The sequence below is a fragment of the Sodiomyces alcalophilus genome (assembly GCF_042370955.1).
Source record: "Sodiomyces alcalophilus JCM 7366 unplaced genomic scaffold ACRALscaffold_1, whole genome shotgun sequence".
Classification (NCBI taxonomy): Eukaryota; Fungi; Ascomycota; class Sordariomycetes; order Glomerellales; family Plectosphaerellaceae; genus Sodiomyces; species Sodiomyces alcalophilus.
The window spans coordinates 3,089,965-3,110,940 of NW_027263532.1; the positions used below are offsets into that span (position 1 = coordinate 3,089,965).

General features: G+C 51.3%; 9 protein-coding genes across 9 annotated transcripts; 6 read left to right on the plus strand and 3 right to left on the minus strand.

Moving 5' to 3' along the window:
* Positions 1-68: 68 nt before the first annotated feature.
* ACRALDRAFT_1067082 (uncharacterized protein) lies at positions 69-791 on the minus strand (the record flags this gene model as incomplete). The annotated part of the gene is made up of 1 exon (XM_071017408.1): positions 69-791. One exon carries the CDS (start codon positions 789-791, stop codon positions 69-71), a length of 723 nt encoding a protein of 240 aa, XP_070879365.1.
* Positions 792-1,827: 1,036 nt separating this feature from the next.
* Positions 1,828-2,578, plus strand: ACRALDRAFT_2039011 (uncharacterized protein; the record flags this gene model as incomplete). The annotated part of the gene is made up of 2 exons (XM_071020921.1): positions 1,828-1,877; positions 1,954-2,578. 2 exons carry the CDS (start codon positions 1,828-1,830, stop codon positions 2,576-2,578), a joined length of 675 nt encoding a protein of 224 aa, XP_070879366.1.
* Positions 2,579-2,721: 143 nt separating this feature from the next.
* ACRALDRAFT_1091053 (uncharacterized protein) lies at positions 2,722-4,528 on the minus strand. Its single transcript, XM_071019546.1, has 2 exons — positions 4,369-4,528; positions 2,722-4,298 (listed from the first exon to the last, which is right to left on the minus strand). The coding sequence occupies exon 2, from the start codon at positions 4,069-4,071 to the stop codon at positions 2,980-2,982; it is 1,092 nt and encodes a 363-aa protein (XP_070879367.1). The 5' UTR covers positions 4,072-4,298; positions 4,369-4,528; the 3' UTR covers positions 2,722-2,979.
* Positions 4,529-6,688: 2,160 nt separating this feature from the next.
* Positions 6,689-9,252, plus strand: ACRALDRAFT_1059814 (uncharacterized protein). The gene has a single exon (XM_071016110.1). The coding sequence runs from the start codon at positions 7,069-7,071 to the stop codon at positions 8,947-8,949; it is 1,881 nt and encodes a 626-aa protein (XP_070879368.1). The 5' UTR covers positions 6,689-7,068; the 3' UTR covers positions 8,950-9,252.
* A 3,072-nt stretch (positions 9,253-12,324) lies between these two features.
* On the minus strand, positions 12,325-13,436 carry ACRALDRAFT_1067078 (uncharacterized protein; the record flags this gene model as incomplete). The annotated part of the gene is made up of 5 exons (XM_071017407.1): positions 12,325-12,515; positions 12,599-12,915; positions 12,949-13,088; positions 13,155-13,319; positions 13,395-13,436. 5 exons carry the CDS (start codon positions 13,434-13,436, stop codon positions 12,325-12,327), a joined length of 855 nt encoding a protein of 284 aa, XP_070879369.1.
* Positions 13,437-13,600: 164 nt separating this feature from the next.
* ACRALDRAFT_205680 (uncharacterized protein) lies at positions 13,601-14,937 on the plus strand (the record flags this gene model as incomplete). Its single annotated transcript, XM_071021785.1, has 11 exons — positions 13,601-13,625; positions 13,715-13,793; positions 13,860-13,885; positions 13,939-13,982; positions 14,015-14,214; positions 14,278-14,290; positions 14,365-14,423; positions 14,487-14,508; positions 14,542-14,715; positions 14,771-14,801; positions 14,900-14,937. 11 exons carry the CDS (start codon positions 13,601-13,603, stop codon positions 14,935-14,937), a joined length of 711 nt encoding a protein of 236 aa, XP_070879370.1.
* Positions 14,938-15,263: 326 nt separating this feature from the next.
* On the plus strand, positions 15,264-15,973 carry ACRALDRAFT_1073757 (uncharacterized protein). Its single transcript, XM_071018146.1, has 2 exons — positions 15,264-15,449; positions 15,518-15,973. Exons 1-2 carry the CDS (start codon positions 15,396-15,398, stop codon positions 15,674-15,676), a joined length of 213 nt encoding a protein of 70 aa, XP_070879371.1. The 5' UTR covers positions 15,264-15,395; the 3' UTR covers positions 15,677-15,973.
* A 1,585-nt stretch (positions 15,974-17,558) lies between these two features.
* ACRALDRAFT_1067077 (uncharacterized protein) lies at positions 17,559-19,164 on the plus strand (the record flags this gene model as incomplete). The annotated part of the gene is made up of 2 exons (XM_071017406.1): positions 17,559-18,060; positions 18,164-19,164. The coding sequence occupies 2 exons, from the start codon at positions 17,559-17,561 to the stop codon at positions 19,162-19,164; spliced, it is 1,503 nt and encodes a 500-aa protein (XP_070879372.1).
* A 409-nt stretch (positions 19,165-19,573) lies between these two features.
* ACRALDRAFT_1078894 (uncharacterized protein) lies at positions 19,574-20,802 on the plus strand (the record flags this gene model as incomplete). The annotated part of the gene is made up of 1 exon (XM_071018831.1): positions 19,574-20,802. Exon 1 carries the CDS (start codon positions 19,720-19,722, stop codon positions 20,800-20,802), a length of 1,083 nt encoding a protein of 360 aa, XP_070879373.1. The 5' UTR covers positions 19,574-19,719.
* Between the last annotated feature and the right edge of the window lie 174 nt (positions 20,803-20,976).

The following is a 20,976-nucleotide window of genomic DNA, read 5'->3' on the forward strand; positions in this document are numbered from 1 at the left end:
ATCGCATAAAATGGCAAGGTACATGGTATCATAAAACATCAAGCACAGTAAACATCGCTCAGAAGTGGCTACAAAGCGATGACCCCACAAAGTGCACATGCCAGGACAAGAGGAACAATAAGAGCCACGAGCAGCACGTGCCACAATCGCAGGGCGGAGGAAGCGCCCCGACACAAGGCGGGGACCAAGTCGCGACTGTCTCCGAAGGCCGGGGGAGGGAGGGCGAATAAGGACGAGGACGACGGCGCGAGGAAGAAAGGCGAGAAGAACAAGGAACAGAGGAGACCCCATGGACGAAGACGGCGACGGCGACGCATGGCCCTCTCCTCCTCTTCCTGAGCGCGGCGGCGGCGACGGTGCTCGCAGGTGGTGCGGCCGAGGACGACGCAGCCGAGGCCGGGGCGGGACTCGCACTCAAAGTGGTCGCGGCGGCGGCGCATGAGGAGGCGGACGCTGCCGCGGCAGAACTTGAGGTCGCTGCCGAGGTCGCAGCGGCGGTCGTTGGGCCACTCGAGGTGGAGGAGGCGGCGCTCCACTAGCCAGGCTACCTTGAGGCTCACGCCCGTGTCGACGATGTGGTAGAAGTGGCGGTTAACGTGTTTGAGGGAGAGGGCGTCCGGGTAGGTTAGGTGGGAGGCGACGAGGAGGTGGAGTTCGGTCGGGAGGGAGGTGAAGGTGGGCGTTTCTTTTGGTTTGGGGTTGGGCGTTGAGGACGAGGTTGGCGGGGATGGTTGTGAGGGTGGTTGTTGGTGGTGGTGAGGTATTGGTGGTGTCGGTGGTGTTGGCGGCATGGTGGGACGTGGGGCGAGGACTGAGTTGAGGGCTCCCATGGTGCGGCCTGCTTTAGGTTTGGGAGTGGTAAGAATTGGCACAGGTGAGCCAAGGTATAACGAGGCGAGAGGTTTGCAGTATATTTGGTTGTGGTGGCGGTGGGTGGTTGAGGAGTTGCAGTGGTGGATTGAGACGGCGGTTTAAACTCCAACTGTCGGCGGCGGTGTAACCACTACCCAAGTGCTAACGCCTTCCGGAAACCAGAGAGCCTCGATGAAAACAAGAAGACGGTCGGTGGATGGCAATGAGGGAATGTGTGTGGAATTTAATAACATTTCTTTTCCGGCTGCCTGGAGTTGAAGCCATAAAGTCCCCCACTCAAGACAAGGACAAGGGACCCCGGAACCGCTTCCGCCTGAGCGATAGGATCGAGACGGCTCGTTACTGCAGGTACGAACATACGCGTGGTGAGATGAGATCTCGACTCACTTTTTATGTACGAAGTATATCAGTCTCAGTCGGTGGTCGACAGGGTTGGGCGACGATAGTCGCCGTTAGACGTAGGGCTGAAGCCAAGATGGATGTTGTACGCAGAAGAACTGGGGGTACAATGTTGCCCACTGAAAGGTCGGCTTGGAGACAGGCGGAGGTCCTCGCAGGAATGAAAAGAGAAGGCGGATTAGAATGGTCGAGATCAAGAAGACGGAAACGGCCTGCATCAGTAGCCGATTCGGTGCTGTCGGTCATCCATTTGCGAATACGACGTTCAAGATGCCTTGGTTAAGGCTCGATATTTTCATCACATAGTTAATTTAATGGTACGAGAGAGGTGTGTGTTGCGTGTTGACTGTTGGGTTGAGGATGGTCGAGTAAAGGGAGTGCGATCGCCAAAAATAGACAGACCTGAGGCTTTTGTCAGTGGGATGTCTATAGCGCTGCCTAGAGCGCCTGCCGGTGGGTTGGGTTAGCGTCCACGCGATTACGTTATCCGGTTACCAGTGGTCCGTGCTGACGACGAATGACGCATGATATATCGTGTGGGTCCAGGTACCCGCGATGTACCCAGGTACCTTAAGTTGCTGCCTGCCTGTGGATCACACACCGCTGTGAGAAATTTCCTTCCTTCACTCTAAACCGATATGACGATTGACTCTCGTCCATCGACCAACGTACTCTCATGAGCCGAGTGCCCACGACCGCCGCCGTCATCCGCGGCGCATCGGTCAATGTCATCCTCAAGGCCGACCAGCCCACAGGCCGAACCGTCTCGGGCATCGTGCAGGACATCCTCACCCGCGGCAACCACCCGAGAGGCATTAAGGTCCGTCTCACTGATGGCCGGGTCGGGAGGGTACAGTCCTTAGTCGCTAGCGCTGCTAGTCACGGCGTTCAGCAGGAGCAGCAGCAGCAGGAGCAGAAGCAGCAGAAGCAGCAGCATCTTGGGGAAGCCGGTGCCGAGACTCAGGCTCTGGGCCAGGACCACGACCGGTGGGCGGGACGAGGTGGTCGAGGAAGAGGACCCAAATTGCGATATCGCGATATTCGTGAGCAGGACGAGGCGCATGAACCCCCGGCTCAGACGCTGGGGCTGGATGCCTACATTCGGCCTGCCAAGGTGAAGAAGGGACGGGGCGACAATGCGCATCTCGGTAACTGGGCCGTCAGTGAAGGTGAAGCCGCTTCTGCTGTCACCCCTACCCAATCACTGGCCACAACGGAGGCGACTGTCACTTGCCCCGTATGCGGCGTCTTTGAAGGCGATGCCGCTGCCGTTGAACACCATGTCGGAAGCCATTTCGATTCCTGACTGCCTTCTCATCAGGAAGTCAATGAGTGAAAACAGGAAAAATCGGTGTTGACCGGTGGAAGTTCTTCCTGGAGCGGGAAGACTGTCGGCTATGTTCCTCCCCTCATCGGAGAATGTGCACGACGCCGAAGGGCTATGTGCACGCTGTCTATGCACCTCGGTCAATACCCACCAGTGAAGCTCCATTGAGAGGCGGTCACCGAGGCCAGCCATCCTCGGTCTGAAAGACATATGCGCCATATGCGCCATATGAGTTTAGAACATTGGAAAGATCATGATATCATGCATTCATCTATCATCTGATGGTCCGTCTCGGCCATGCAGTCGTTAGTTCCAACCAGAGGTCCCGGGGCCTTCCGCGGCTAAATATAGAAAAGAAAACGATGAAAAAAGACCGCCAATCAACCGTTGCTCTCCCGCTTCATCTCAAGGCGTCGCCTCACACTCCGTAGCCGATCCTCGTCCATGCCCTTACGCCAAGTACAGCTCTCAGAAAACTCACACGTGGAGCATTTCCACGCATCCTCGATTGACACGCCGCGGGGCTCCCGTTTGCCTTGCCACCACCCCATGGTGTGCTCGAGGTAAATGTCCAACGCGCGGTCGTCCATGGGGAAGATGCGCGTGTCGATGAGAGAGCCGTCCAGTTGGTAGCGGTACTCGACCGAGAGGAGGCGGCCCACCGAGTCCGGGCCATGGGGGAACGTCTGGCGTAATTCGGCGACGAGGAGCGGTACGAGCTCGCGCAGGGTGCCGTATTTGATCAGATCTGGTTGTCTGGGAGGCGAACTGCGCTGGCTGTCGAACCGGCCGCTGGATGAGAGTTGTTGCTGCTGCTGCTGCTGCGTGAATGTGGACTGCGACGAGTCGCTTGCGCCGGACAAAGGCGGGGCGGCAAAGTCGCCGTCCAGATCCGTCTCTGTTTCCGAGGCGTCAAAGAACTCTTCGTCGTGCAGGTTGGCCATCTGCGCAAGGAAGGAATCCGAGAAAGGCTCGTCCGGGTCGAGGTTGTAGCGCCGGAACACGCGCAGATAGTCCAGCTTGTCTGCCGCCATGTCCGACAGGAACCGGTGGTACAGGAACAGCTGCACCTTGGCGGGTCGGAGCGACGCCGCATTGGCCGTTGTGCGCTTGCCCCTCGTCTTGACGTCGGTCAAGTAGACTTGGGAGGCCCCCTCGTTCCCGGGTTTCCTGGGGGGGAAGTAGTCGGCGATGTTCGGCTGGAGTTCCCGGCTCCGTCGCAGTTCCCTCTCGAATTCCGGGTCGGGGTGCACGGAGCTGAGCCCGTCGATGATGCCATTGACGAGGTTCCCGTCGACAAAACCCCACACTTCCAGCTCGCGCGTCAAGCCCGTGTCGCGCAGGGTCCGCAGCCCCTGGACTATGTTCCAGAGCCGCAGCCCGAACGCGTCTTCTTTCGTGGCAATGTCGATGCGGACCGTGACATGTACTTCGTCTTCCAGATCTTTATGCACTCTTGTTCCTTCCTTCATGGCACGTGTTCGCGTCTTCCTCCCATAAGGCAATCTCGTAAGGGTATACCAGTACTGAAGTTCGCACCACGATCCGGCCGTGAGGTCGCTGACGGAGAAGGGTTTCTTGGGAAAGGAGCGGAATCGGAGGAGCGGCGACCGCGTGTCGTCGGTAGACGCGGATGCGACAGACCCCTCCTCCTCCTTGACGGACTCGGGCGTCCCGCCGTTGGGTAGTGCCTTACTCACTAGTCGCTTCCAAGTCAGTCAGTTTTCCACAATGAAACCCCTTCAGCTACCGAGCGCCAGCGGTCTTACAATCGGGATAGCTGACAACTTGGTCGTCGTGCGGAAGGACCGCCGACACAATCTTTGGTTGTACTGGGCTGTCTGTCGCCAAGACCGTGCGCTGGCCCGGCACGGCCGAAGCGATGGTGTTGTTCGCCGGGCGATTCGGCCCGCGAAAATTTGAAGAGACATGGTAGCTGGTGGAGGTAGTTCTCGCACCGCCGAATGGTGGTTTCGCGACGGGAAGTTCGACGGGAAGAGGCGTAGGAGGAAGGTCGGTGACGAGCGAACTTAGCAAAGCCTCTTCTTCCAGGGTAATGTCGTAGTCCTCATCGCAACTATCGAATGAGAGAACAGAAGTCATGACGAAGAGATTGATGTCTCAGTCAAGGTCCAGGAGGCGAGAAAGGGGACTTTTCATCGGCGTCACCGCTGACTCGAGAAACCCGCGGCGGCGAGGGGCGCGAACGCTGCCTAATCACGAAATCACGTGGTGATAAGATTTGATGAGATTGCACACGTGACCATCTGACATGGAACCGTCACTTACTTCGTACTTATTAGGTACCCTACCCTCGTTCCCATGGACCAAACATTATCAGCTTTTGAATCCTTGAATGTCGTGCCTCTGGTGGGACGCAAAGACGAGCCGAGGTAGGAGCTGCGCTGGAGAATACATGGCTCGATATCCCATGTATATACAGTGCATGACAAGGCTTTGTGCGGTTGGAATTTTCGCATTATGCCTGGGCGTTTTGATTGTTTTCGCAAAGTACACAGGATCGCTCTCCCTGACAGCTTCTTCGACAAGCTGAGGAGTTTGATAGAGCTTGAGCGTTCAGAGCCAGAACTTACCTCCCTCCCGCCTTATAATGAAACGCTGCACACTGCACTATATGACCACTTGGCAAGACTGGATGAAAATACCCAAGTTTATCCCGCCCAGACAATGTTGAATGTAGACGTGGTACCTGGTCGGCTTACGTTAGCCCCGAGCCCAGCACACACCGCGAGTCGGGGTATGCGAGACGGCTCTTAATTCGATGCAATAAGCGCCGGGAGTCTTCATCGGCTCCGATAGACGGCATACCCGAGGTTCCGGTGAACGGGGCTAAAGCGGGGCGTTCCGGGGAACTCGACACGGAAGTGCGTTTATGTCGATGCAGGACTTGGATGGCACCCGTGCTTCTTTGCCGGCCTGTTACAATTCCTATTCCAACTTCGTTTACGATCTGTTGAATTGCCAAGTCTTTACATGTGCCTGGGCTAGGCTAACCGTCTATACTAGTCGATCCTAAAGTCCCGTCGGAACTGCTCTCTTTCCCCATGGATGCAATTTCACCCCGGTGCATAGCCAGCGCTGAGAATGCCATGCTTCTCTTAGTGTTTCTCGCCCAAGATACCGAGCAATGGATATCAATAACCGTCCCTCCCAAGTGCCAAACAAGGCATACGTACAACGTATGAATTGTAACATGTACGTCATGTACGTTGTATGCGGTCCCTTGTCCATCGTGTCTGGTGGCTTGCGAGTTATCGTGGTCGGGCCGAAAAGAAGATCCAGTACGGATAGATGGGGAAACGTTTGGACTGACTAAATGGGAGCTTTAACTTGATCGGGAGTTGTCCGTCGACAACTCCCGTCGTTTGCTTCACAGAACAAAGTCCAGCCCGGTTACTTCCGCTCGGGCGCCGACCATTGGTTTACTCTATTGGCTTACCATGTGACAACTGTTCGGCTAGCAACCAACCAATATATCCCCTGCATTTTAGGCAAGAATTTCCCCGACGTAGTGTATCCCGAAGTACCCCCTGCTTAGCACTCCTTCTCGCTTACATCCTAGTGTACAACGATACGCGTCCGGTCAACTCGTTCTTCATCGTTTTCGGCTCGTGATAGTGGCATCTGTGCGATGCTAACTATTTGAGTAGACTAATTTAAGTTCAATCACAGGGCCTCGGGATTCTTCACCGGGCCTTACTACTTCATACTGAAGGGCGAAGGACCTGGGGACCCGGGGGCAAGATGTACAAGATACGAATACGTTGTACACGTACAAGGGAATGACCGAAGTCCCAAAGTCACGAGTGCAATGTCGACAAGGAAATGGTGCAGATGAATTTCGCCGCGTGGGAATGGGGCCCCGGGGTACATGGTACATGGGTAACCGCGGCGTCGGAGTTGCGGAGAAGGGACAAGGGGCCAAGCCACAGAACCCGCCAATCGAATCCCTTTTCACGTCATACTGAGGCGCAGCCAAGTGCGTAAATGACCGATTCAAAAGCTTATCCTTGCCTTATAGGGACAGAAACAACGTTGTGGCTGAAAGCTGAAAGGAAGCCCCTTTCCCCCGCCCTCCTCCCTCCCCCGTCTCACCCATCTGCCACTCTCCTCCTTTACATCGACCCTTGACCCTCGACCCTTGCTTTGACCCTCGCCCGGCCCTCAATCCTTCCATGCCTGCCTTTGAATATCCGACCTTTGGCTCTTCCAACCCAAGTTACCCAACACCAACATGGGTGTCGTCACCTTGGCGACCCTTGACCCCTTACTTATTGGGCTGTCCCGGCTAATCGAATCGACAAACCTGATCGCCTCTCCGTCGTCGTTCACATGAAGCAAGCTTTGGGCCTCGTCACTCGTCCCGAGAGAACCGTTACCTCAACCTCGGCCTCACTCTCGAGAGTCGAGACAAGCTCCGACCCATCCTGAGCCCGTGCTTTGAGGCAATGTCCACGTCCTGGTTCACTGACGACGATCAAGGCGGGTTCCTCGCACCGCGTTCCTCCCTGCTCGTGCAAAAGAACACGGGGCAGAGGAATAGCAACATGTATAACGAGGCGAGGAGACCTAGACGCAACAATGATGCCCTGCAAGGGATGAGAGACTACCACGATGCCTTGCGGGATGTCAGGAACCCAAGGGTACAGCATGTCATTGATGGTCCACAGGAACCTGGAGATCCACGAGACGTCCACTCGTTGGCGAGACGGGAGTCAAGAGACTCGAGAGAGTCCAGAACATCGAAACCCTCGCCCAAGCCTCGCTTCACCATAAGATCCGATAACTCTCTGCATCCGCCACCGACGAAGCCTCTACCACCCGTCCCTCGACCACGTTTGCCATGCAACAGTACCATCGACGCGTCGCCTACATCACCGACACCGTCGCTATCAACACCAGGCCATCGGGCATCGAGAGCATCGTACGGCACCGGGGTATCAGAACACACGGCGTCTACGGGAGGGGAATCCTGGACCGGATCCTTCCGCGAAAGCAGACTCACCCCTCTCAACCTCGAAGCGCTTGCTGAATCCTTAGCCTCGCCCGTCACCATTCCCCACACCGAACCTGAACCTGAATATCAACCTAACCCCCCTCCTCCGACCCAGTCCCAGGCCACGCCGGGCATCGACATCGTTCCCTCGAAACAGCTCTCGCACAACGACAAGGATCGCGGCAGCGTCTCCTACATCGACGTCTCTCCCTCTTCGACCGTCCTGGCCAGCAAGCATGGCAATCAAACCATCAGGCTCTGGGACGTGCCGGAAGGTACACTGGCGAGCTCTATCCAAATCCGCTTCTACGTCCAGACCCAACCCCGATCGAGAGACTACTTTGTCCGGAGCCATGCCATCCTCTCCGAAACAGCAACGCTCATCGCCATTGCCACCGCCTTCGGCCATACCATTGAGATCTGGAACTGGTCCAAGTCCAAGAAACTCCAGACCATCGACGACGCCTACCGCTGGGCCTCGGCCCCCGGCGACATCTTCCAAGCCAACTGGCCGCCCCTGGCCACATACCGAGAGGACCGCGACACCATTCGCCTGTACCCCCTGAGGCAGGGCCGGGCCGACAAGCCATTTGACAAGCCATTCGATAAGCCTCGGACAATCGACCTCCGCCTCGCCGGCTTGCCGCACGTTCCCAAGTATCCCGAGCTAGCCTACTCAGCCACAGGGCCCCTTCTCATCGCCGCCGCCGGGCCCCGGACCCCTAGGCCAGGTGATCCGCCCCCCGAGCATGGTCCCATGCTCATCGCGTGGGAAGTAGACGACGTCGTCAGCCCCTCGCACAAGCCATACAAGTTCACCATGCCGGCCGCCCACTCAGAGCTGTCTATGGCCCTTCCTCTCTGCATAGCCACATACGGGAGCGTCGCCGTATCCATCTGGATTCCGGCCACCTACCGTACCGTGGAAAGCAAGGGCAAAAAGGGTGGTGTGCGGCTGGAGCCGGTCCCCGTCACGGCCAGGCACGTCATCGTGTGGGATTTCTCGGCCAATACCACCCGGACGTACGCCATTCCCGATGCCATCGCCTGTGTCTCTCCCGACTGTCGCTTCGTCGCTTACTGTGATCCCCAGGCGGGCGTGGCTGTCCTGGACGCTATGACCGGTACGGAGCTGTGCTGGTTGGGCAGGGAAGAGGAGTCGACCCGTTCCAGCGAGCGGTCGTCCGTCTTTTCCAGAGTCTCCGGGGGGTCGGCGGAGCAGCCCAAGGATGCGCAAAACATCACCGAGCTGTGTTTCTCGGCGGACGGGGGTCTATTCTATGCCGGCAATAAGGCTGGCAGTGTCCATGTTTACGAAGTCAAGGAGTTTTAAAGACGATATGTGTCATGACTTACACTTGCTGATGATTTGAATATATCCTACTGGGCATTTACAACAGGAATCCTCTGAGCATGTATAATACCTTGGCGATCCACGCATCATGCATCGCGTGTCGTTTACGAGATTTCTCCCCTCCCCCTACGGGGGAGGAGAGAAGATCTCGCCCTTCGGGCGCGGCTGCAATTTTTAGCTGGCTCCCTACACGTTAATTTTAAGTGGGCTCCTAATACGATAGATTATTAAGCGACCGTATAGCCGTAATTAGTTATTCTTATAATTAATTAGATTATTTTTAATATATAGTGAGTATTTTTAGCTTATAAAAATAAAGGTTATATACTAATAATTAAGCCTATCCTTTTATTATAAAGCTAAGAAGTATTTTCGCCTTTGTATTTTTTTAGGTTATAAGAATTAATATATTAATTAATTATTATTCTTAATATTAACTAATAATAATTAACTGCCTATTAATAATTTAAAGAATAATACTCTTATAGTAGTAAATAAGTATAATAATAAGTTAAATAACTCTAAAAAGGTCTTAATACTAACTGCTATTATAGAACAGCTACTTTAAACCATATATAGTCCGATTTACTTAAGCAGGTGTAAATAAGGTCCTAATATAATAAATTATTATTCGAATATATTATTATAAATAGTTTTCGTAAATAAGTAATTAGAGTATTTATAATGTATAGTATATATTATTAGCTTATAAAAATAAAGATCGGGTACTAAGAAACTTAATTTTTACCTATAAAGCTCTTTACTATATATCTATATATATATATATTTGGTTTTATTAGTTTATACTATACGACTTTATCTATTACTTAATTTTCTTTATCCTTACTATTATATTAAATTCACTAATCTGTTATTAATACCTTAGGAGATAATACTATTATTATAAGTATATAAGTATAGGAAGAAGTTAAATAGTTATAATATAGTCTTAATACTACTGAATTTCTATAACAGAATAACTATTCTAAAGCCTATATATACTCCCTGTCTACTTATTATAACATATAAATATTAATTAGATTAAATACTAATAGATGTATTTAATTTAATTCTATTATTTACTTATATAAATCTCTAATAATTACTTTATTAGTTTTTTACTACGTTATTATATTATATTTATATAAACTTTAATACTATAAGTAACTTTCTCTATTTTAGTATATACATTTTTAATAATACTAATACTAAGACCTATAAAATCTATATCTACGGTACTATAGAACTAAGATATACTTATTTCTATTACTAATCCTATTTCTATTTCTAAACCTATATGCTTATATTCTTAATAAGTAATTAAACTTTAAGTATTAGCTTTATTATATATATAAGCAAATTTAATAATAACTCTAATAATTTTAGGGCGGTTTTAATACTATTTACTATTATAAAGTCGTGACTTTAGATTTCGATTAAGGTATAGACTCTAGCCCGGCTATTTATATTATAACTCGTTATATAACTTGTTATATACTATCTACCCTCCCCCTATTTATTCTCCTTTTATATAGTGGCTATATATATACTATTGCAGAGGGGCAGACCCGTGTTCCGGGTCTGGACGTCATGGATATCACGTGACCACGTACGCGGTCCCAGAGATCTGGTCTTGTATGCGGCTATTCTTCGGAATAGACCCACTATATCTAGCTAGCTTTTCGTCCGATCTTTCACGATCGTCACCTATCACCCATCACAATCACAATTTGCATCATCCTTCCCTTTTTGGTTATCTAGACGATCCAGAAGAGCCGACCGTAGGCCCGCCTGCCTATCTAGCTATTCGTTCCCCTGATCGGACCACTGCCGACCCTTCTAGAGGCCCGGCGACCGTCTCCTCGGGACCCTTTAGCTCTAGATACGGACCCGTGACGAGCCTGACTATCCCTTCGGCTAGCCTATTGGTTGGTTGTTTGTTTTGGCCCTAGCGGAGCCGTTCTGCACAGTGACGGCTTCGCCTTTCTTCACTATATTTATATTTCCTGTATTTATATACTATATTACCGTTCCTAGTTTAAAATTCTATTACCTATTTATAGAATATATTTCTTATTACTATCTTAGCTTTATATAACTATCTTATTTATAATTTATTAGATAGAAAAATTCTCCTCCTTATTATTATCCTTATTTTAATATAACTAATTCTACTCCTAATATAAGTTTAGATTCAGATTTTTAACTATTTATACTATATAATTATATAATTATATACTATAGATAATTATTATTCGTATTATAATGCTTTAATGTTTTAATCTTACTATAAGTTTAAATACTTTCTTAGAGCTATATACGTATTTATAAAATGTTTATAATAGAGTAATATAAATAAATATATCTTATAGTATTTATAGCTAATTTTCTATCTTAATATATATTATTTTACTATATACTATACTATATACTAAGGCTTATATTAGCTAATACTAAAGTATTATATAACTAATATATATTCGTTTCTTTATTACTAATCTACCTATACTATTTATAATATAGATACTTATATATATTATTAATATTTACTTTATATACTTTATTATATAAATTATTATTTTACGTCTTTTTATTAAAAATATAAAGTTTATTTAGTAATATTAGTATTAATATATTACCTTATTATATTTCCTTAATACTCTTTACTTACTTTAATAATATAATACGAATAAGTATTATATATACACGTTTAGGTTATATTAAAGTATAATATATAATTATAATTAAGAGTAGGATCTTATAAAATTAAAGTATAATTCTAATAATAGTAACGAATAGGATTATCACAAACAGGATTATTACGAACAGGATTGTCACGAACAAGATTATTATAAACAGGATTGGTACGAACAGGATAGTATGGTAGTAAGCGTTGCGCACGTTCAGGTCGTTATCGGGGAGTGATATCCAATTAGGCGGGCGTTCCTATATAAATAGAAGTACCTCTCCGATAAATAAAGATAATTAAAGACTATTTGTTAGGGCAGCAGGTCACTTCTATACTGTGGACTACTGTCTTTGCCGGCGAAAAGCAACAAAAAGGGACGTGCGCACAGTGAAGGTACATCTTGGCGCAACCGCCTTTTGCGGGTCTAGGAACAGTGAATATAAGACTAGTCGTCGTTCAACGCTCATACGCCACAACAGCCACGACCGCCACCCCCTGAATAACGGCCACCTCCACACGAACCGCTCGAGTGTCACCAAAGTGTCATCAGATGGCGAATACGCGGTGATTTGTAAAAAATGATCCATGCTCACCATGTACCACTCCTTTATTTACGACTGCTGACGCTTCCTGGCCCCCTAAGTATTACCCTCAGCTTAACTGACTCACAGCCACTGCTTGTTGCCGTAGTGCGAAAGGAAGTCGCCGCCATTTCCCTTCTCGATGCTGGCATTCTCCCAAACCGACTTGACCGACTGGGCAGACTGCTCCGGGGTGTCTGGGCCCTTGAAGTGAGGGGCATACTCGAGGAACTTGCCCATCAGGCCGCTAACGCCCTGAAGTTGCTCGGGGGTTGCTGTGGAGAAAACGAGCACGTGTCAGGGACCTGTCCCCAAAGAGTTTCAAGGAATGAGAAGAATGTGGGGGGGAAGAGCATACCGTCCTTGTAGTGGCCGACTTCCACCATGCCCGGGCAGATGCTCAGGAAAAGCACGCCATCCTTCTTGTACTGGGCGCTGAACTTGGCCGTGATCATGTTCATGGCCGCCTTGCTGGCGGAGTACAGAGAGCCGGGTTCGATATCGTACTTGTTGGTGAAGTCGGCGTCGGCCAAGCCACTGGATATGACGATAATCTTCTTGGCGCTTCCTTTGAGGATCAGTGGCAGGAACAAGTGATACAGGTGGACGTTTCCGATGACATTGACGTTAAACAGCGACTTCAGGGTCTCGTCGACCTCCTTGGGCTTGTCGGCCCTGTTGGCATATCAGCGTTCCGTCCATGCGAACCTTGGCGGGGGGTTAGTACACGGGGAATCGTACAGAAGTCCAATGGGATCATAGGCATCCAAAGGCGACACGAGACCGGCGTTGGCGATGAGGTAGTCAAGGCTTCCACCAGTAATCTCGGCGGTGTCGGCAGCGGCTTTCTGACGCCATTGACACATGGGTTAGCAAATGTTACCAGGGGCAGGTAGTTTAGAGTTGACCCCTACCTTGAGAGCATCGTAGTCGGTCACATCGGCTTCCAGGATGTGAATGTTGGTCCGATCCTTGAGGTCGGGGTCCTCCGAGATCTTCTTATCGGTTGTAGGCTTGTTCCGAACGAGTCCAACGATGGTGTTGTTCGCATCCCGGGACAGGAGGCCGAGGAAGGCATACTATTGGGCGTTGGGCGGTTGGCAAATTGTTCAGACATGGCTCTGGATGGAATCTTTGTATGTAATTGAACTCACCCCAATTCCCCTGGAAACACCGGTGACAACGTATGTGGCCATTTTGACTGGATTGAAAGCTGATGAGTTGGCTGTGAATTCGTGAAGACGCTCAAGTCTGGAGGGAATAGGATATCAGATTATCTTGCAAAGAACAACAGCGTCAGCATATGAACCTGAAGTCCGCTTGCTTTATATAATCGACTTGATCGTAAATGAATCACATCATGGTAGTTAACTCTCCGGAGATTTGTAATTGCCGGCTTACGATATCGTCGCTCTGAATTGAATTCCGATATCTCCTGTATACTCGTTGGTACATCCATTCCCATGGCTGGGAGTTCTGACCTTGGACGGGTTGGCGGTTGCTTTACAAATCATACAACATACGTACTATGAGCTCTCGCATGCATCCACCTAGTGTAAATCACCTCGGGGATAGCCCCTGGCCCCTGTACGCTGTATCAATCCTGGCTTGGTGTACAGTGACGAGACAAAACTGTCGAGCCGATGTACTTACAACACCGCGTTATAGGTTGGTAGGTACATCGGCTCGACACTTAAGTCAAGTTACTGCACAGCGTAGACGTCGCAGCCGTCATCCGTAGTGTACCATGATTACTATGATTACCAACCTGCAGCATGTCCACTCGCTTATTGTCCTTGCATGCATGCCACCCAACGGAATCCCTGTAGTTGCCCTACGAGGCTTTCCCATTTTCTTCGCAATTAGTTGCCGGATGGTGCTCTTATCTCCGTCACGTTTCCATATACTTCGTACAGATATACTTCAAAGCGTCAGGATTACAAACACCTACGAATTACAAATCTACCTACACCAGTGTAGTATACAACATACGAAGTACACGTACTTCGTACAGATAGATTACAAATATGTGTGTAGCGGCTCCAACTCGGTCGGTACCTTAGATTACCAATACCTACTTCGTACCTAGAAACAGTCTGGAAACACACCGATCATCCTACCCAGTACGTCATTCCAGAACAAGGCTCAACGCGACAACATGGGCTCTTGACTTTAGCTGGAACGTAGAAGTCTACAATACAATCGCGAAGAGATCTGGAAAAAGTCCATGCCAGATTGAATGCAAGGGACAATACGCATGGCAGAGCCGTTAAGACAACGTCACCAATGACATTTCTTTAGGCTCCCTGCAGCCTTGACGCGTCCTTGGTTCCACCCGTTCAAAACGACGACGAAGGAGCTCCTAGAGACCAAACTTCGAATGGCGCCGTGTCGAATCCGTCGACCGATTCCGACCGGGAAACAAAACACTCTTGTATACCCTTTCCACTCAACGCCTGTGATCTCAGGAATCAGGTGTCAATTTGACAACGCTAGCAGTCAATCTCTTCCCATGCCATCAATCCAGTAGAAAGTGGGCGCTGGTATTCGGCGTCCAACAAGTTACCTGCCTAATCTAGGTCAGGTGTCTTACTTCCCGGAGGTACTACCGATATCGCGGGACCGCTGCCCGGCCACGCCCCACTTATCTGGGTTCTAGCAACCGGAAAGTACTTTGCGGACTACGACTGGGAGTAGGAAAGGACCTCGGGAGAGTAGTATCTACGGTGGGCTAGATTCCATAGAGACCTAGACAAAAGACGTACAATGTACTTGCTTGGCGGCCAAATTCATTGCTGTCATCGATTGTCAGTTAGCATGTACGCACGCGTTTCCAAGGCCTCTGTCGCCAGATCTCGGATCGATGCACGTGCCATCATGGCAAGGAGTTGGGTGGAATGACATTACCGAACCCATCCAGACCCCAGCCATCGATTCCGATGACTTCACAGCACTGCATGTGGTCAAATTTACATCACTGTCTGTGGTCTGAGACGAGAAATCCCCTCTCCGTACGACAGTATAAAGGTCTGGCGACTGCATGTGGTTCACCATTTCCCGAGTTCAGCTTGTCAACCTGCCAAACCTCAACAGTGTTGATCTTGCCTCACTGTAAACAAGAGCCACTATACTCTCTATTGCACACCTCTTGCAAAATGCCGAAGCAGGAAATGAGCAAATCGGATTCCTCCAGAATCCAGTCATCCCAGGTAAGCAAACTGTCCGTGCGACTGGGCTCAGGGACTTGAGTTGATTCTAATGTCTTCGCCGCTACAAGGCGAAGGCTGGAGGTGACATGACGTCTAGCGGATTCGCCGCGCGTGCTCAGGGTGCAGCCGATCGGCATGCAGCTGCAGGTCAAGGGTCGGCTCCGACCTCGCAAGGTGGCATGGGCCAATCCTCGGGCGCCGGTCACTCCGCCGAACGCAAAGGCTAGTGATCCAATGTTGAGCTACGACCAGGCTGTATTTGGTTGGTATTGGAAACACCCGTTATGGGTTTTCTCTTGGATCACGTCGGCCATGTGACGTTGGTTAATCGTGGTGGCCGAGTTTTCGCCAGGAATTCGGGGTAAGAGTTTAAAAATGCTGCCGCGACATATAACGCCATAGCCAACGGACTTGATAAGTACCACACCGAATTTGCTTGTACCTACACTACTAAGTACAGTAACTTGACACTAATGTCAATGTCGAGCCAATGTACCTACGAATACAACCCGACACTTATGTCTGGTCACTGTAGCTCCATCAGTAGGACTGGATGTCTGCCCGGTCAGGCCTACTCAGCATATTTGTCTAATTCCCAAAATATAAATTTCTCACTTTATTCATTACATGCAAAATGCAATATTGAATGCTAAAGAATCCGATTATATAATTCAGAATTGGAAGATGACTCGGTAGGTCACGACTCACCAAGTAGTGTAGGTACAGTAGGTACACGGTGTGCTGTACGGTACGCCCCGCCCCCTTCCCGAAGTGGGCCTGTTATCGGCGTCGGCTACCCGGGCCCAAGTGGTTGTCACCTGCCGCACGGGCCGAGACTTTAGTGGAAAAGGGGCGCGGCCTCGTTTTTGACGGTCACACTCACGATCAGAACACTCAATTCTTATGTGACTTATATTGACCTGATGAATTAATTACGTTGTTAAACTGTTGTGTCTGATATGACCCGCCATGTCAGACAGATATCAGTACTCATAACAGCAAGCTATAGATACAAAGTGAAAAAAGTCTTTTGTCACCGTGATACTCGCTGATACGACATATCGATGGTTCTTTTAGACGATCTTATTCCCCCACCGTTCCCTTTTTTTGTTTCTCCTTCCCTCGGATCGTACAGGCTTACTCACCTCACAACACCATCGATTTCATTCGCGTGGGGGAGCGTCGTCATTGTGAAACCATCGGGACACTGCCCATCAATCACTGACCAGTGACTACCAGCCGGATTTCGAAATTCCAGAAACCATCGGCGAGGTGTCTCGGAACACGGATGTTGGCCACAGTAAGGCACGCGCAGGCCCCATCAACCTCGGCGACTACACTGCGCACCCTCCCCAGGCGCTGTCCCTGGAGGCTGGCAGGCTATACTCCGAATGATTGTTCCTCGGATGATTCCCCCCCTCTCGTATCTCCCCGTGTATAACGTTACATTCGCATTCGTGAGTCGGTTCTATGTGACCTCGCCTTGGCCTTTCTTATCCTGACGATCCTCTCCATCTCAACCCACTTGGTTCTCCATGCTATCAAGCAAGGTTGCAGCAAGACTCGGTCCAGGTTGCCCGAAACATGGTAAACTTGATGTTCCACGGTCCCCTAGGACGATGGCGCACAGCGTCCTCTGTCTGAGGCCCGGTTCTTATCACGAGAAACGGTCACTTGCACCTTTCACAATGTATTCTAGCCTATCGTAGCCCAATCAACCTGTGCAGCGGCTTGGCATCCATTTCATGGCACTTGTCTTCAACCTATCCCAAGATAACGCAATGATGCGAACAACCTGGTACTCGTTCAGAGTAAGGCTGTTACGTTACAAGGCCTACAGGACCTACATGCATATGCCATCCCATGTCTAGTCGGATTTATGGCCACGTGCAAAGCCGCGACGTAGACCCCGATTACAAGTGAGCATCTGACATTCTGTATGACCAGCCAGTGCAGGACAAGACGCTTTGAAAGCGCAAAAGTGGGGGTATAAAAAGGGACGCCTCGGTATGGAGTAGTAGAGTACCGAGTAGCGCGCCATCGAACGTGCAAGTTATGCTCTTCTTGATGCATCTTCCGTTTCTCGACTCCCTCCAGTTGCGTGGAACCATGTTCAGCCACGCCACCTTCACCCTCAGGCTTGCCCTGGCCTTGGCCGCCCTGGCTTCAGTCTCTCGCGCGGACACGTGCAGCGATGTCGTCGCCCTCGGCGGGATCGAAGTGGTGACCAACCGATTGTCGCTGGAATACATCCGAGAGCAGAGGCAGTACTGGTCGAGGGCCGCCGGGGACATGAAGCCCAGCTGCCTCCTGTACCCCCAGACCACGGACCAGCTAGCCGCCATCATGTCCATCCTCCGGGACAACAACGAGACCTTCGCCGTCAAGTCCGGGGGCCATAACGCGAACAACCACTTCTCCAGCATCGACGGCGGTCCTTTGATTTCCACCGCGAGGCTGAACCAAGTCACATTAGATACCGATGCCGAGACTGTCCGGGTCGGACCGGGAAACCGCTGGGAGAATGTCGTCGTGGCGCTGGAAGGTACTGGCTATACGGCCGTCGGAGCTCGCATCGGTAATGTCGGGGTAGGTGGGTTTGTGCTCGGAGGTGAGTCGTAGTGCGAAGGACCATGGCTGGGACGGGAAAACGAGTATGATGATATGACGATGGCCGAGACTCACTCGCTCTGACATGTGGATGTCTTTCGCAGGCGGCCTGAGTTTCATGAGCACACAGTACGGCTGGGCCGCCAACTCGGTCCTCGAATACGAGCTCGTCCTGCCCAATGCAACGGTAATCAGCGTCACCGACTCGACCCACCCGGACCTGTTCCGCGCGCTCAAGGGAGGCGGAAACGCCTATGGCGTGGTGGCCTCGTTCCTCCTGCAGGCCTACCCACAGGGCGAGATCTGGGGCGGCGTGCTCTTCTACCTCTCCACACCGAGCACCGATGCCGCCATGCTCCGCGCCATTCGCGACTTTACAGAGCACTACCCGGACGAAAAGGCAGCCGTCATCCCGACAGCCATCCTGGCCGGCGCGGGGGTCCTCAACCTCTGGGTCGTGTTCGCATATTACAACGGGCCCGAGCCCCCGGCCGGCACCTTTGACAACTTTACCGCCATCGGGCCCTTCGCCAACACGTGCCGCAGGCAAAGCTACCACCAGCTGCTGACGTCCAACAACTTTGGCGTGCTGGAGGACATGGTCTACCACATAGGCACCGAGACCATGCCGCTGCCGACGGCGGGGAACGTCTCCGTCCTGGACTCTATCCACGAGCACTGGAGGGCGGTGCGCGCCGACGTCATGTTCGTGCCCGGCATGACGTCCAACATCGCCTACCAGCCGTTCCCGAAAGGGTTGGCCCGCCGCGCGCGCGAGAAGGGCGGCGATCTTCTCGATTTTGACGACAGCGTCGACCGCATCATACTCCAGGTTTCGCTGAGCCACACGTTCGACACCAGCACGTCGAGGATGCAAGACGCGGTGCGCAGGGGCTTTGTGGGGATGAGGGAGCGTGTTCTGGAGGCCACGCAACAAGGCCGGCTTCCCGAGGCGTATCTGCCGCTGTTCATGAATGATGCGTTCTATGACCAGGACTATGCTGGCAGGTTGAGGCCTGAGATGGCCGAGCTGGCCGCGAGGGTGCGGGAGGATGTTGACCCGAGGGGCATGTTCAGGGACAGAACGGGAGGATTCAACCTCTGAAGGACTGGGTTGAAGGGAAGCAAGGTAAGGCCTCTGTGAAGATGAGTTGAAGCTTGTAGAATTCAAGTATGGACAGCGGGAAAGGTACGACAGGTTGGATTTAGGACTTTCGGTCATAGATAATTAGATATAGTGAAGCATTCCTAGGTCTTCTGCCAATCTCGCTTGTAGTGTGTAAAGCGTGAAGTTCGTGCTCCATTTAAAAGGAGAAGCTAATGAGTCAGCAAGAACGGCCTCATGTGTGAATCCCTGTAACGGTACGTACCCCGGCCGGTTCCTGGAGACCCACTTGTCGCCCCGCCTTTTGATGTCCCTCCAGCCAGATGAGGTTCTTCCCTTCTTATTAACATCGTCATCACATCAACTTCTTTCTGTCGCCCACAGAAGCAACATTCACACTCATCACTCACTCGACAAGTCTTCCTTGGCTGGGCTGGCCCTGTTTCTGATTATTTTTTCTTTTCTTCTCAGAAAAAAAGATAGTTGCTTTCCTCTTTCCGCACCGTCGACTAGACCGTTTTGCTCACCGCCAGTTCGACCACGACCCTCGACGGAATGTCATCGGACGCTCCCCTCCAGGGCAAGGCCCTCTTGGACCAAATCTCAGACGCACCCCTGGGACCTCGGAAATGCGAGACCTGCGACCTGGAGCGCACGCCAGACCAGGCCCTGCAGCGCTGCGCCTCCTGCCAAGCCGTGGAATACTGCGGAAGAAACTGCCAGTCTGTTCACTGGCCCTACCACAAGGCCGCCTGCAAGATCATCGCCAAACTCCGCCGCGACGTGGAGAACGCAGCCCGCCCCCTCCGCTCCTATTCCTGGGACCCACGCGATCCGCCCAAGAACTTCTTCGAGGAGCAACCAGGCTACTTCTGGGGCATCGTCGCGACACGGCCCTACATGCACGCCCGCAACGAGCTGGCCCACACCATCGCCGCCATGGACAATCGCCTGGCCTTGGAGGAATGCCTAAGCCACCAGTTCGACATGCTGCGCCTGTCCGTCAGGGACAACATGGGCGTGCGCGAGGAGATGCCCGGCGTGATGCTCCGTCTCGGGCGTGACCAGGAGTGCTACGACTTGATCAAATGGTGGGCTCTCGGATATAAAGACTCCGCCTCCTACCTTGAGGAGGACAGGGCGGACTTTCTCAACATCAAGGATGCCGATGCCCTAGAGCCGATCGAGCCGTTTATGGACCACGACTTCTTCAGCTCGTCTCATATCTCCAGCCTGGCCTTGCTCAAGATTCGCCTCCTCTTGGATTTGCAACGCGCCCGAGATATCATCTCCGCTGCCGGCACCGCCAAGCCCACCCAGGAGAAAGCGGCGCTCCTGGAAAACGCAGGGCTGAGCAACGCCATCACCAGGCAGAAGGACATCCTCCTTGAACTGGCGCAAGATCCAGAGCCCCGCATCAATGATATGAAGGCGCAGGCCAAGAAAGCAGTGGCCTACACACATGAAAAGAACAAGTATCTCTGGGACAAGATCATCAATCCCGGTGATGACTTTGGAACTCCACCTACTATGTTCAGCGTTGGATCGCCGGAGGAGGCTGATGTTGTGAGGGATCAGAACATCCGCGCGTGGAAGGGAACCCCCGGGGCGATTGCGACCCTGGCTTCTCTGCGGTAAAGGGCCAGGAAGCGGTCTAATGCGAATGACACTCACGACACTGGACAGAAAAAGGATGAGTTCTATTGGTGACATGAACAAAGTGGCTACAGATGATACAGTGGTATGGTCTGATGTGTAGACATGTGTATGCGGGTAGTTGTGAGATGTGAGATGCATCGGCCGATCGACATA